We start from the raw sequence: 15467 nt of genomic DNA on the forward strand, positions 1-15467 counted from the left end.
ATACACCAGAACTTACCTTGGTATGTGTAAAGGTACTATGGTATCACAGATGAAGCTACAGGTAAGCTTAACTATTTGGAGACCCATTCATATATTCTTATATTTTTATTCTGTAATATTTAATAATCAGGGAACTGTGAAGTTACTACAGATATAAAGCAGACTACTCAAAAGCTGCCTAAGTAGTATAAAATGCTAGATTTCATAGGTGAGAACAACTGTATAGAAATCTATAACTGGGTAAACTTTTGAATTAGACATTACCTGACCTTATTTTTCTAGGTTGGTACTACATTCTCTAGAAATGTGTAACACTATTGTTTCTCTTCCAAATGGGTAGGAACAAAAAGTTAGTTGAGCATCTGTCCAAGATATCTGTTATGATGTGGTTAATATACTAAACCACTAAACAGTGTTGGACATCTAGATTAACCTTCTTGTAAATGAGGACAAGAGCATTTATAGCACAGATATAATAAAGGCCTGATAACTATTCTTAGTCAAGAAATGTAGGATTCACAATTGCTTGTCATCCCCAAATCTTTCATTGACTTTCTTTCTGAACGGGACTAAAACTACATAGATATACATATAGACAAGAACCAATTATCATTGCTTTTACAGTTTGGACACACTTGTCAAATTTATATAAACACAAAGGATCTATTTATTATATTAGCTCAAAGAAGATAAAAGGTCTGTCAAAAGGCAGTTTCTATTTTTACTAAAAAGGAGAATGGCCTCAAAAAAAAAATCACAGAATCACTGAATCACCTAGGTTGAAAGAGACCTCCAAGATCACTTAGTCCAACCTCTGACCTAACACTAACAAGTCCTCCACTAAACCATATCACTAAGCTCTACATCTAAATGTCTTTTAAAGACCTCCAGGGATGGTGACTCAACCACTTAATAATATAATTACAAAATTATTTGCCTTTCCTATATACGAATTTCCTAAGATCATTTAAATTAGAAGTGAAAGACAAGTGTACATGCCCTTTTTACCAAGACAGATACAAGAAAGGAGGTGTTAAAGGAGTTAGGTTAAATTGGAGCAGTAGGACATAATTTGTTGCCCAGCGCACTGATGAGTCTTCTCGGCAGAGACAAGGGTATATGATATTAAAGTAATTAAATCAGTTTTATAACTGTTACAGACTAAGCCTAGCTCAGGCTTAGGCTTGTACCAGTGACTGGATAGGCACCTAGGAAAATAAGAGTTCATGATATTAATAGATATATTGTCAGATACTGCCCTCTTACAAAAGTGATCACAGAAACACAGAATGGCCAAGGTTAGAAGGGACCTTTGAAGATCATCTAGTCCAACACCCCTGCCAAGCAGGATCACCTAGAGCACGTTGCACAGGAAAAATTATGATAAATGATGATGTCTGGGTCTGCAGACACTAAAGCTACATTAATTTTTTGGTCTTTATAGAGATCCTGAGATTATGTTTAAGATTCTGTTAAATCCATGTAAGACCTTTCCATGTTTTTAAGTATAGAGAAGTAAGAAGCAGAAAGTTAGTTGAATTCAAGTTACTCAGATCACAAGAGCACAGACTAGAGTATCGATGATAAAATATTCTGATGGAATTACTTTTCAATAGATAGAGGTTTGCAAGCTAGGACTTTCATTGTAGTATATATTATACATTGGGAAATTAAACTTCCCTAGTGAAATTTCACTGGTGTATGATGCATGCTTGAAAAACTAAAGATCACTGAGGAGGGATGATGGATATGTTTAGCCTGGGGTTGTGTTTATGTCTACAATGAGGGTTAGGTTTAAAGACAGGAGTAGGAACAAAGAGAATTAGAAAAGTAGAAGTCACTTTATTGCTGGATCTTCTAACCCTCAGAAACAAAGGAGAGGGAGTGATAATAAGAGCTAGTAATTACTTTAAAAATCTAATAGAATAATAAATCATAATTTGAGCTCAGACTAGGAACAATGGGTTTGAAAAATTAGAACTTTATGTATTTAAGCTTATGGATGCTGCATACCTCAGAAACTTAGAATGACAATGAAATTGTGAAAATATTGTTTTTCAGAGTTTTCAGCTACAAACTGGTCTTCAGTGCATACTACAACCTTAAAACTCTTAAGTTATGATGTCTGGAGAAGAAGAGTGAGAAATATGGCTTAGAAGAGATACTAACCTTTAAAAAAATGGAAAATACAACTTTGGTCTATTTGTGTGTACTGTTGTTATGGTTAGGCTAACACTTCTAGAAGTGGAGTCATAAAAAATGTTTATTGCTGGCTGCACAGACAACTAGAATGAGGAAGGTAGTTCAACACATGCTGTGTTTTTTTTGTTGTTGTTTTAATATAGATATATCTGTCTTGGTTTATGTTCTAGCAGGATGGACAAACACCTTAAGTTTTGGAGAATGAGGACTTTCTCCAAATAGAGTTATATTTATTACTGATCAGAGTGGGCTTTGAAAGATTAAACGCAGTGGGACAACAACATAGAAGAACTCTGGGAGAGGTAAGTCTCCCATTGTCCTGGATATTGGCAAAGTTAAGATTTGGGCTAGATTTTGGAGAACTGAGGGGTCGAAGTGCATTTGTTACAGGAGAATGAACCATACAGAGTGCTGCTTTTGGCAAAGGTAGAAAGGACCAGGGTTGAAAAAATGAAAGGTAGAAAAGGCAAGCCCACTGCCAGAAGAACTGTTTTGCCATGCATGTGATGAGGGTTGTGGTTGGGAAGAAGCAATGCATTTGGTAGAATTTTATTAACTCTCAAGAATAAGAAAATCATTCATTACAGAGAGGACTGAGAGTCATAAAACAAGCTTTTATATTTCACATCAATCTTACGTGGGTGGAAAAAAAGTATGCAACAGTACTGGTTTTTTGCTAAAATGTAACTTGGGTAGGAGTGTGGCAATGAAAAAGAAGTCTAAAAACTTGTTGTAGGGCCCACGTTACCACACTGAAATATCTGTGGTCTTCCAGAGGAAAGAGGAAAAGGCATGTTGTTCCAGCTGGGGCAGACTTTTGGCTAAGGTTAACGTTTGCAAAATGTTCCCAGACACTTTCCCATGTTCTTCAGTACACCCTCGACAGGGTCCTGGGAAGGCTGAGGAAAGGCGTATTTGGAAAAAGTCAGTAGCACCTTTGCAAACCCACCACACTTACCCTACCTTCTCTGCATCTTAGCTTGCTAGGCTCAGCATGCAGGCCAGCAGACTGAATAGAAGATGGAGATGAGAAATGCCACAACAGTTTTTTGTATTTTTTTTTCCCTGAGTTCAGCAACAGAGTATTTGAAATGCCAAGCAGTTTTTATTTTTATTTATTTATATTTTTAGATGTATACAGAACATGTGAATGGGCAAATTCAGTGGTAAACTGATTTTGGTAAAACTGAAACCAGGACCAACAGACCCAGCTCTTAAACTGAATCTTAAAGGTAAAGATCTCCCCCAACACTGTACTCAGAAGAATGCAATTTAGATCACCTTCAAGCCTCTGAACATAAGGCTTAAAAGCCCTCCTCTCTGTTATTCTACCAGGAGCTCTGAACTGTTCCATAAGTGCCATAAGACTTTCTTTTAACCAAGAATTTCTCTGATCTTTCTACTGCTTTGCAGTGTCATCCTCATTCCAAATTTCTCTAATTTTGTTTTTCAAGTGAGCAGACGGCAGAAGAAGGACTTCTGAGTGTGGTCTACATCATGTTTTGTTATTGTTTTGTTTTTGTTTTTTTTGTTTTTAAATAAGGATAATAAAGAACAAATAATAATAAAAGAAAGCTATGGTCTGTCAACTCAGAAATGGTCCTTTGGGACAATGCAATCAATAGACTCCTAGACAATAGGCTTAACACTTCCACTGCTTATATCAGTTTTGGCACAGTCCCAGGGATTCAGCTGAGCTGCTTTTCTATTATGCAAGGGAAAAATGAAGGGAGAATTTAACCCGAAGTGCACATGAAAGGGAAACTATAATAGAGCTGATTTTCCATTACCTCCCACTGCATTTTTTATTTACCCTAAGGTGCAATCTGTGATGAGTTTGGCCTTATCTATACCAACATAAATCCCAAGTCTCTAAACAGAAGTCAGTGGAATCATTTTGGCTTTTTACTTGTGGGAGTGAAGCACTTGGGCCAACACATACACAACAATACAAAGTGGTGGTACTGAATACTCAATTTACACAGATGTTGTATCTGACTGTCCAGTGCCCTTACAGGCTATCATAAGCAAAATAACAGTGCTGCACTCCTTACTCCTTATTTCTAAAATTTTTCCCATTGTAGTTCAAAACTTCAAGCAAACAAATGCACAAAGCTACCCATAGCTAAGCTTAATACAAGAAAAACAGTGGGAATCTGTAAAAGTTTATATAGCATTGGGGTCTAATTTATTTGCAGAGAGACTGCAAATTCAATCAATACTTCAAATGAGAGACAATATGAAACCATCTGTCCCAAAATGACTCAACAATACGTAGATATGCTGTAATAATGAGACTAAAACAAGCTCTAGAACCTAAAACTGATGTGGAGCAGCCTAGAACATTTGGATAAATCTAACGGGCGTGTTTTCCCACCATCATTTCACTAACATACTACAATATTCAAAAAACCAACATATTCTTCATTTTATAAATGAGGCAAGCCTGTGATACTTTTGCCTGCTTCTGCAATTCAGTTTTACAGCAACAGCTTCTAGGTCCATATAACTGAGAATTAACTTAAGAAAATGTGGAAGAGAAGAAAGATGATTTATATTGCTTATGAGGCAAAAATAAGTCCAGTAAAAGTCCTCCTCGGGGCATCGTTCTCAGAAATCTCATTATAGTTCACGCAATCTGTTTGTTTTCACAGTACTGATTTATAATGCATGAAGGCTTGGTGTTGACAGTACTACAGCGCTATGCTTTGCTTTGCTCAAGGTCACACACGAGGTCCGCTTAACGAAGTGAAGCTTTGCATCCACCACCAGCCAGGCTCTAGCACCATTCTAAACAAAACTCAATACAGAAATGTCCAGCTATACCAAAGACCCTATAATACGTAAGCTTTGCAGTGTGCAGAGGATTTATCAAAAAAAGACAAGAGAAGAAAAAGCTTTCTTCACCACCTTCCCCTCAAAAACACCCACATGAAGTGTGTCCTGCATCTCAGTGCACATACCCTGAGCTTCCATCATTAGCAATGTTCAATTTTAGTGGATTTTTTAATAACCAGGGAAGGATTTACACCCATTCTGTATTAATTATTGGTCATCTTCCCAGCATTACATACTTTGCCAGACTTAATCCCCTCCAAAAATGTTCAGTGGCCTTCTACACCTCTTGGTTGCTTGCTGTGCATAGGAAGCACTGTGATGCGAGGCAAGTACCATGCAACAGGCACTCCTGCCCCAGAGTTGCCCTCAACAAGCACCACCAACCTGGGGGCTGTTCTCATAGTTGATCCCCTTTGCTAAAAAAACAATCTACTCATTATTATGTTTCCCACCGCGCTCCTTCTCCCCACACCATCAAAGCCAAAGGGCTGTGCTAGTCAGGGCTGCCCTCTACTATCACCTCCAAGGGAGGACCAAGTCCTTCCCCCTCACGGGGCTATTCAGGAGCTGTCGCTGTTCTTGGCTTCCACACTTCTTGAGCGGCCTATTCTTTTTTCTGTACACTCTTGAATACTGTGCTAATAGCAGAAAATTTTGTTCAAGGAAATGTGCAGTGCATAGACCTGCCATTGTCCCCTTCGCCTCACACAGCTGATAATGACACCTCGCTGAGGGAAGGACAACACGGCCACCGTACGAATCGGACAAAGGAAAGAGCTCTCTGAAACTACTACATGGAAAATAAAAAAACACAAAAGTGAGTTTCCAGCCCCTTTTTCTGACGTAAACGTCCACCCCCCAGCGGCGGAGGCCACCCCTCAGCGGCCGCCCGGCATTTCGGGACTTGTAGTTCCCCGCGCTGCGCGACATGGCGGCTCTGCGGGCGCTGGTAGTTTTGGTCGCCGCGTTCCTCCTCGCTGCTAGCTCCCGGGCCAGCAAATACTCCCGGGAGGCCAACGAGGGGCTGACCGCCGCCGCCGGGGCCAAGCGGCGGGAGACCGGGGAGTTCCGTGTGGTGAGGCTGAACCAGGTCTGGGAGAAGGCGCAGCGGGTGAGTGGGGCCCGCGGCGGTGCGAGGGGAGGGATGGCGGGGGCCGGGGCCGGCCGCGGCGGCTGGAGCGGGGCGATTCGGCCGGAGGAGAAAACCCGGGGCCTCCCGGAAAAAATCCGGCTGTGCTTCGCCGGACCCTCGGCGTGGGGTCAGACCTCGGGGTGCTGTGCCTTGTGCCCGGGTTTTAGGCCTGACTGCCTCTGGTGGGTACCTCGGAGCAGGAGCCGCAGCGCCCCGTCCCTAAACCGACCCCGCGGTTTTCTCTCAGGTGTCTCGTTTCTCTTTTCTGATGTGCATATCTGTGTTATAGAAGCGTGTCAGCCCAACATTATATCCAGGGTCATGCCAGCAAGTGAAAAATGGAGAGTGAAGTCCCTCAGGTACCAGGGAGGATCTCAGATGACCCCTACACCTGCACCTCGAATGCATTACCTTTTCTAATGGCCATGATGCGCTCACTCTGTACTGTTTGAAGGTAGTGGCATTTGTCCCTGCTTTGCACAGGACAGGAGCTCACTGGAGGGTAGAAACCTTTCACCTAGCTGCTTATATCACCTATATTTCGTTTACACCAAATCACATGCAGGTGGACCAGCAAATGGATATCATTGTTCTCAGGTGAGAGCCTTAACTGTGACTGTTTAGTACTAGAGTTTCTTTCACTGAGCTAAAAAAAAAAAGTATTTAGTTACACTCGTATTCCTGCCCTCGCTATTGTGGAGCATGCAGAAAAGGGTAGTGGCTGGTAAGAGCTCAGTTCTTTCAAGCAAAGGAATTAATCCTGGATGGGTATTCCCTATCCTAAGTTACTGGATTGGAGGCAGGGTATTCCTTGTTGGGCTGTGTTTGGCATCTCATAAGGGTTAGTCAAAAAACAGAACATATTAAGTCCACGCTAGCTGACTGCTGACATTAGAATACAGAACTAGTGAAATGATTAGTCATTTCCTTTACAATTAATAGCAAACATTTTACTCACTTTTCCTCCCAGAACATCAGGACACAACTCTGCTGAGCAAAGCAGTGTTACTTGTGACCACTGCAGCACTGACACTCTGGCTGTCCAGGTCAGCCTGCTCTGGAAAAGCAAATGAGTACCTGACTAAAGTTTAGGGTTGTTTATTTGCTTGTTTGTTTTTAGCACATAAAAAATAATAACTAAAGTGGTTTCTGCCAAGTGCTTAGCTTTTATCAAACAGTTTTCCAAAAGTAGACGGTAAATTAGAGTATAGAGAGGCTTTAGTAGTAGAGGGTTCAGAAGTTTTAGTATGTTCTATAAATTTTATATTTATCTGTGATTCTAACCACTCTAAATCTTGGTAAGTTATTTCAGTAAGCTAAGTGCAAGATACAGAGAAAAACTTGGTTTAAAAATTGCAATAATTAAGTTGTCTTGTGACGCTGAATGTACTAGAATGGATTAAACTGAAACCAGAAACAGTAACGTGCATAGGTTCCTAAATTCCTGTCAAAAGAAATGTAGTGCAGTAACACGTTTATGACATTTTTCCAAATTATTTTCAAATAACCTGCTAACAGCCAGATGAATGGCTGTCTTTTCAGTAGCATCAGTTTAAACATCAGTTTCTGATGTTGAAAAATAATACCGAGTTGTGAATCTGTGTTTATTAAAAATCCTGGATTCTCACAGAAAATTAGAATTTTTGTATTCTTCAATTTGATTTTAATGGAAAAAAAAAATAGTAAATACATTTATCCTAGGACAGATGAGCCTGGCTGGTTCAGAGCCGGATCCAAGCTCCCAGGAGATGGCTGCTCAGGGACCTGAGGTAGAACAACTGGGAGAGCTCAGCCAGAACGCCATTGGAAGTCATGCTGCTAGCACGTTTTTGATTACCACTCTTCTCCGGGCTTTTCTTCACCCCACCTTCACATTATCAACACACATGCAAGAAGTTCTTAAACTTTAATATGATTTGTGTCATTTCTTTGTTTTAAAGTGAATAACTGAAGTGCCAAATTTGAACATTTTGGCTCATTTTACAGCAGTGCCGGTTAGCCAACTGCATATTAGTCATAGTCTTTGTTCCTGTTTTCTCTGCGTATTTCACAAAATTTCAGGCTGACCTATCATACATTTAAATCTTTTTTTTTCTTTTTTTTCCTTCAGTATCTGCTCTTTTTCTTCTGTTATGTTGGAAGGGAATGTCTCCAGGTTTTCTATGGTTTTAATGTGCATAAGCCATGTTGAGAAGTGATCTGGGTAAACTGTGTGCTTTGTTTCTAGTAAAAATTGAGATAAAGTGGTTCTGTGACCTGTAAGGCCATCCTCAATGTCCTACTAGTCTACAAAACCGTACTGGCAAAATTTACCAACTCAATCAAACTGTGAGGTTAGAAAGTGGACCACAAGAAAGCTTGTGTGGTGGCAATGGCACGTTATTTGAGACGTTTGGTCATAACTGCATTTTGTGAATTAGTGAAACAGAATGGATTTAATTCTCTGACTCAAATTTAAATCTAAACAAAGCTAAGAAAGGGGAACAACAGGTTAATTTTTTTTTCTTTCATATTCCTTGTTATTGGTACTGGGCATTTTTACAATAGGGTTGTTTTCAGAAGGCAGTCCCCTTAAAAGAGGGGGAAAATCCCATTTAAATATTACTTGAAGGAACTTGCAAGAAAGATGCAACTTTTTAACCCCTGCACAATTTCACTGTTGTCAAGGTAGCTGAAGAGCTGAGAGAGAAGGCTACATTATCACAGTCTGTTAACATTAATATGCAGAGGGCATAGCCCTGTTCACAGGCAAGAGATGGATGAATGCTGTGGCTCATACCTTCAGACCTGTGTACTCGGATGCGTAGCATTAGGGTAAAAGAAACAAATGCTGTGCTATACCGGCTACGTGTGCTGTACCAGCTTCTAAGGTAACTTTGCAGCAAGAGATGACTCCATATAACTGAATACAAACCTTCCTTTGTTCTCCTTAGCTTCAACTCTCTGCTGTGAAACTGGCAGAGTTGCACAGTGATCTAAAAATACAAGAAAAGGATGAGCTAAGCTGGAAAAAAATGAAGGCTGAAGGGCTAGATGAAGACGGAGAGAAAGAAGCCAAGCTTAGACGCAATTTAAATGGTAAGGTACATCTTTGCAGAAAAGGTTTAAGCTTTGCATCAAATATATATATGGTTAGACACCTGTGTAAGTGTTTGAACCATTAAATACTAGGTTGTCTTTCAAGATGCTGAGCGTGCAGCAGTTCTTTGGAGGTCAGTAGGGAACAACAGGTGGCTAACAGCTTCCTTTGCTCCTGGTGTTTTCAGAAGAAGTCATTAATCCTGGGGCGTTTGTGTCTTAAACCGTTAGCCTCTCCACTGTAAGCTGCAAAGTCCAGCTCTGGAAGTTAAGGATGTAGCAGCCAGCCTCTCATCTTCCATACATCCATAGCTGGTTTTAATGTATCTTCTATTCCCCATGCAGTCATTATGACAAAGTATGGAATGAATGGAAAGAAGGACTCTCAACTAGTCGATACCAACTACATTAAAGACGGTACAGAAAGTGATACACTGGATGACCCAAGACTGGAAAAATTATGGAGCAAGGTGGGTAAAATTTCCAGGAATTGTCACGTAGAAAATCTATGTTTCTTCTCTTCTGAGTGCCATCATATTTGGAACTGGATAGCTTTACTGCTCTGTTTTTTAAGTACCGGCCAAGCTGCTGTGCTCTGTAGCTCAGATCATTGTGCACTAAGGGCATCCCACCTGCATCCAGGTCACTAGGTGTGGCAGGTGCTCTTTGCCAAAGAAAACACCCACAGCAGTCGTGGAGGATAAGATCATAGAATCATCCTGAGTTGGAAGGGACCTACTAGGATCCTCGAGTCCAACTGCTGGCTCCACACAGGACTACCTAAAAATTCAACCATGTCTGAGAGTGTTGTCCAAACACTTTCTGAACTCCAGCAGCTTGGTGTTACGACCACTGCCCTGGGGAGCCTGTCCCAGTGCCCGACCACCCTCTCAGTGCAGAACGTTTCCCTAACACCCAGCCTGACCCTCCCCTGTCTCAGCTCCATGCTGTTCCCTTGGATCCTGTCGCTGTCCCCAGAGAGTAGAGATCTGCATCTGCCCCTCTGCACCCCTGGCTCCATTAAAGATGAACAGAATTCTTCCTCAAATTTCACTAAATTCATGATTTCTCTTTGTTGTTTTTTTTTTTTTCCTGTTTTTCTTCTTGTTCTCTCTGGGCTTTTTTAAAAATTATACATTTAAAATATAACTTATTCATGGAATTTTTAGAAGGGTGTTTGTGGGGTGTTAAATAAGGACTTAACCAACATGGTATTCAAATGAAATGTTCCAGGATTTGCATTCATGCATAAAAAATAGAAAGTGTATGATCTGTTTGGGCAGTTAAGACTGGCAAAGTAATTTACAAAAATGAGATAATGCAGTTTTTAGAAACAAGTAGCTAAAGCAAAGAATTCTTAGACTTGGGTAGTGTGGTCGTAGCAAAGCAGAGAAAGAGATTTGCTGGGTTTTAAAATGTTACTGTAACTACATGCAGCTCTGGCAAGGAACATGATGTCATGTGCTCTGGGGAACAGTAAAGTGCATCACTTAGAAGTATTCCCTAAGCAAAAAAAAAGAGTTGGGATTGCATAAGTATCAAAAATGTTCACTTTTTGGTCATACATTGCAGGAAGTATGTCACCAGAATTGTGTGTGGTCCTCCAGCTGTCTGACCAGTGCTTCCCTCGTTGCTAAAAAGTAGTCCTGTGAGAAACAAATCACTGCAGAGCATGGTAGTGATAAAATCTTCACTTGCCAGTAGAGTAAGATTTCTTGAGTTAAGACTGTGCTTAATATCATGCTGCAGCCCTCATTCAAACAGTTCCCTTATGGTTGCATATGTATCTCCGCGGCCCTTATTTATTGATCAAACTATTTTCCACAGAATAGAAATGACAGAGGCCTTTCACTGGGTAGTCCATAGCAAGTCTGGCTTTGTAGGTCTGAAGCAAACTTCCTTGGGATATGATTAAAGCCACTAAGTTCCCATCATGTCTGAATCTCCTGCCCTCATACTAATACAAAGGGGTTCAAAACAAAAGATCTTACAGAAAAGATGGGCTTAATAATTTTCTAAATGTCATGGGAAGTGGGATGTTTTGATAGATGAGTGCATGTCAGAGCATTTGGCCTGGGAAATATAATGAGTTCATGTTTCTTTCAGGCCAAGACCTCTGGGAAGTTCTCTGACGAGGAATTGGATAAGCTTTGGCGAGAGTTTAAGCACCACAAAGAAAAGATTCATGAATACAATATTCTGCTAGAGACCGTGAGCAGAACAGAAGGTGTCTGAACATTTGTCTGATGTTTTGAGATCAGTACAACTCTTTCTCTGTCCGTTGCCTCCACTGTTTCCAAGTTTCTTTGAAACTCCTTAAGTCTGACATTTCTGCCAGAACTGCTTTGCAGATGCTGACATTCCCAGATACTTGCTGGGTTTAGTTCTGCATTAGCTGCCAAAAATCTTGCAAGCTAATGAAAGTGTTGCCATTTCAGTTTTCTGATTCTTGCCTCTGTTTCAAGCAGGGACGGTATCATCAGACTACCAATGATGGCTGTTGTAGTTTACTAGAAATTGTGCAGTAAGCATAGGTACGCTGCTGCAAAATGTGGTCCTAAATCTACAGAATATGCATTTTTATCTCACTAGTGGGAGCCCAAGAGGATATGTATGTATCTTTGGCACTGAGCCACATGTTAAAGCATTGAGGAGCTGAATCCAGTTTGCTGTACTTATCCAAGCAAAAATTTTGTTAGAGCCAAAGTTTTCTAAAGCTCACAGGCAGCCTGACATCCTCATTGTAGAGCTGAAGGTGCTGGAAGTCATTTCAACATTGGATGTCCCGATTGGCTCAAGAAATGCCTGGGGGAAGGGCATGGGACGTATCAGCCATATCTATCCCATTTTCTTGGGATGTTGCTAGCCTAGGAAAATAAGAACATTTCCTTACTAAAACTGGGACTGGTGGTCATAAGAGGTAAAAGGCATTTCTGTAAAAGCACCCTCTGGAGCACTGAGGAGCATTGATTATAATATTAACCTGCAAATGGAGTTATTGCTTCTCAGAGTCTAGTGTCAATGCTTTATTATACTCAGCTTAGATGCTGATCATATTTTATTCTCCCCAGATTTGAGGGATTTCTAGGGCTTTAGACCTATCAGGATTTGACCCACAATCAATAACACTTTTCTCTTTCAACAGATATCCACAAAAATGTCATCAACCCATCTGAAGAGAACCTGGTGAAAGAGGAAATCTTGCACAACAAACACAGAGAGCTCAAAGACAAGCTAAGAAGCATCAATCAGGGATTTGAGCGTTTGCGAAAAGTCAGTCACCAGGGATACGATGCAACCAGTGGTATGATACAGTATTTTTTATGTTTATTTGGTATCAATTTCATTTTTTAAAAAATCAGTGGGAAAGCAATGATTTATTCAGTGTCACAGTACGTGGTGTTGCTACAAAGAGCTGAAAAGACAGAGCCAGGCTGTTCTGTTTACAAGCTGACACCAAAAGCCTAATACAAGGAGAGCAACAACCTGCAAAGAGCGTAGTTCTGTATTCCATGCCCACATGGGAAGGGATATTATGCCTTCTGTACCAGGAGGGCAAATGCGACAACATGCAGGGCAAACAACACCATTATTCAGTTCCTAGAGTTTGGGGGTTTTTTGGTTTTTAAAAAATACTTGCTATAACGCTATAGTTTTAAATTAAGCGCTTGGATTTTTCTCCCTTTTCATCCATGTTGCTAATGCAGTGTTTAGTGTATCCTTTTGTATGTGTGTGCAAAAGAACACTCATCATTCATAGGAGGTGGGCATAAAGGCATTGTCTGAATTTTCATTTGGTGGTATGTGTTTGTTTAGAATTTGAAGAACCAAGGGTGATTGATTTGTGGGACATGGCAAAATCAGCCAATTTCACTGAGAAAGAACTTGAATCTTTTCGGGTAAGTAGTAAGATCTCCTATGGAAAGCTATTTTCCCACTTAAAGAAATGCTCTGTGTTACTCTTAATGCAGTCACTTCTATGTTGCTCTTTAGACACCAAATAAAAAAATCTTTTATCATAATGTTTGAAATATATGAAACTAGTCATATGTATGGTTCCATTATAATCAGTAAAATGGAAGTGTCATCTTACTTACTCACGTGTAGCCCAATGTCCAATTCTCTTGGGCTCCAAAAGAAGCGACTATGTTTTAATTACACTAATTTCACTGGCCCTGCTTTTTCAAGTGTCAGAGGAAAGCCTGCTGAAGTCTGCAGCCTCAGTGAGATGTTTTTGTCAGAATTTTACAGTAGCATAAGAGGTAAATTTTGCCTTCATATCTGCCGCAGCAAAAAGAAAAACTATTCCAACAGTAAGAGTACGTAAGCTTTTATTTGATATTCACTGCTGTCATCTCCTAGCACCTTAGAGACATCAGCAGTCTCCAGCTGAGGTCTCTGCAGCAAGTTGTTTTCAACATCTTCCTTCAAAACTGGATGTCTGGGTGGTGGTGATAATGTATTGTCCAGACATTCTTAAGAAGCAGAGAGCTGAAAAACTTTCGGTGCCAAATTCAGTAGAATAGTATTTAGGGATGTCTTGCAATAAAAGAAAGGGAAGAGGGAGCCTTGGAAAGAAAATACTGTGAAGCTGTTTGTGTTTGTTGTCTTAGGAGGAGCTGAAACACTTTGAAGCAAAAATCGAGAAACACCATCACTACCAGAAACAACTAGAGATTTCACACGAGAAACTGAAACACGTAGAGGGAACTGGAGATAAGGAACATCTGAACAGAAATAGAGAGAAATACGCCATGCTGGAAGAAAAAACAAAAGAGCTTGGATATAAGGTATGTATAAATCCAGCATACATACGTGTTGAAAATTTAACTCAGTAGTAGAGGGAATGCCAATTATCCAGTGCTGATTTTTCATGCAATATGAACGGCTTTAAGAGTGGGAGGTTAAGGCACACCTGTGCTCCATGTTTATTACAAGATACACAGGACTGTTTTTATAGACCTAATTCTAAAATGCCTGAAAACTCCCTAGTCTCAGCCCTTCCTGAAAGCTGAGTCATCACAAATGCTGATAACAAACTCTGAATACATGATATTAATTTATTTACTTTTTCATCATTATTCATGGTCTTATTAAAATTTGTTTTATATGTTTTGTTTTCCTGCTAGGTAAAGAAGCACTTGCAAGACTTATCCAGCAGAATCTCTCAAGGTCTTCAACACAATGAATTATAAACATCTGTTCTCCTTCGTGGGATCCATCTATGAACACAAAACAAATAATGGTGGGTTTTCTTTCTGAACAGGATTCACAAGGCAGTCTTTCTGAAATACTAAGGATTGAAGAGGGTTGTCCTGTAAGAAAACTTCTTATTTGGTCCACTTAATTTTGTATTTGCACTATTAAATTAAATGATTACATTATACATTTAAGTTGCACATCTTGGATCATGTAAATCATACGCATGAATCAAGTAACAGCCTTTGAAATAAGTAGTCATTTCAAAAGGAAACACGTGTGAACTTTCAGAACATTCCTGATAGTGGAAAAAAATACTAATCTTATAATCAGTTAAGGTATTCTGATAAATGAAAGCAAGCACTGAGGTATGGGACATTAAAACAGAGGTCAGAGAAGTTTTTTATTTCCATGTTTGACTTAATGACCTTCCTACTGAAGGTAATTAAAATATTTCTATTGACTTGAGCAGTGGTTCAGAGCTGCATTGTATATAAATCTTTAATGTGAGAGGGGGAGGAGGAATAAGGAGGAAAAAAGTACTGAGGTCCATTCGCACAACTTACAGACTAACACATCAGAAGTTACTGAATGTATATGTACAATTGTCATTCATTGTTTCTTGGTTTTGTTACATTTAGTCATTAAAAATCAAAACAGGATACCTGTGGGGTGTTTTTTTTTAAATTCCCTCCTGTTCAGTGACAAGTATTCAGACCTTTTTCTGAGATCTATGTGTATTGCTTGGAACTAAGGTTCACTCATACACTAGTTTTTAAGACAGGAAAAGTAGTTCTGCACCACAAGAATGTGTTTCTGTATTCTGAATAGAATAGGCTTTCTTAAGCAGCTTGTCTCTGAGTACATACTCCAGTAAAATCTCCAGTAAAGGTTATTATCACTTTGCCTTTCAAGACCAGTTCATTCTGTTGGTAAAGATTAGCCACCTGGGTTGAAATTTTCTACAATACTAATGCTGACCCTTTTGTTCTAAGGAATGTTTCACGTGAAGCTGTGC

The 15467-nt window shown here is 39.9% G+C and overlaps 1 protein-coding gene across 1 annotated transcript; it reads left to right on the plus strand.

The window, feature by feature from the left end:
• Positions 1-5906: 5906 nt before the first annotated feature.
• LRPAP1 (LDL receptor related protein associated protein 1) lies at positions 5907-15111 on the plus strand. Its single transcript, XM_040556051.1, has 8 exons — positions 5907-6151; positions 9106-9250; positions 9596-9720; positions 11357-11477; positions 12396-12554; positions 13067-13149; positions 13864-14040; positions 14380-15111. Exons 1-8 carry the CDS (start codon positions 5969-5971, stop codon positions 14443-14445), a joined length of 1059 nt encoding a protein of 352 aa, XP_040411985.1. The 5' UTR covers positions 5907-5968; the 3' UTR covers positions 14446-15111.
• The last annotated feature ends 356 nt before the right edge of the window (positions 15112-15467 follow it).

The sequence above is a fragment of the Cygnus olor genome, chromosome 4, assembly GCF_009769625.2.
Source record: "Cygnus olor isolate bCygOlo1 chromosome 4, bCygOlo1.pri.v2, whole genome shotgun sequence".
In the NCBI taxonomy this organism is placed as follows: domain Eukaryota; kingdom Metazoa; phylum Chordata; class Aves; order Anseriformes; family Anatidae; genus Cygnus; species Cygnus olor.

What these genes read in the sequence shown, in the direction of transcription:
- LRPAP1 (XM_040556051.1), top strand. Translation starts at nt 5,969, where the DNA reads ATGGCGGCTCTGCGGGCGCTGGTAGTTTTGGTCGCCGCGTTCCTCCTC. An exon ending in GACCGTGAGCAGAACAGAAG is followed by an intron (nt 11,478 to 12,395) that starts GTGTCTGAACAT and finishes CTCTTTCAACAG; the next exon opens with ATATCCACAAAAATGTCATC. An exon ending in GGGATACGATGCAACCAGTG is followed by an intron (nt 12,555 to 13,066) that starts GTATGATACAGT and finishes GTGTTTGTTTAG; the next exon opens with AATTTGAAGAACCAAGGGTG.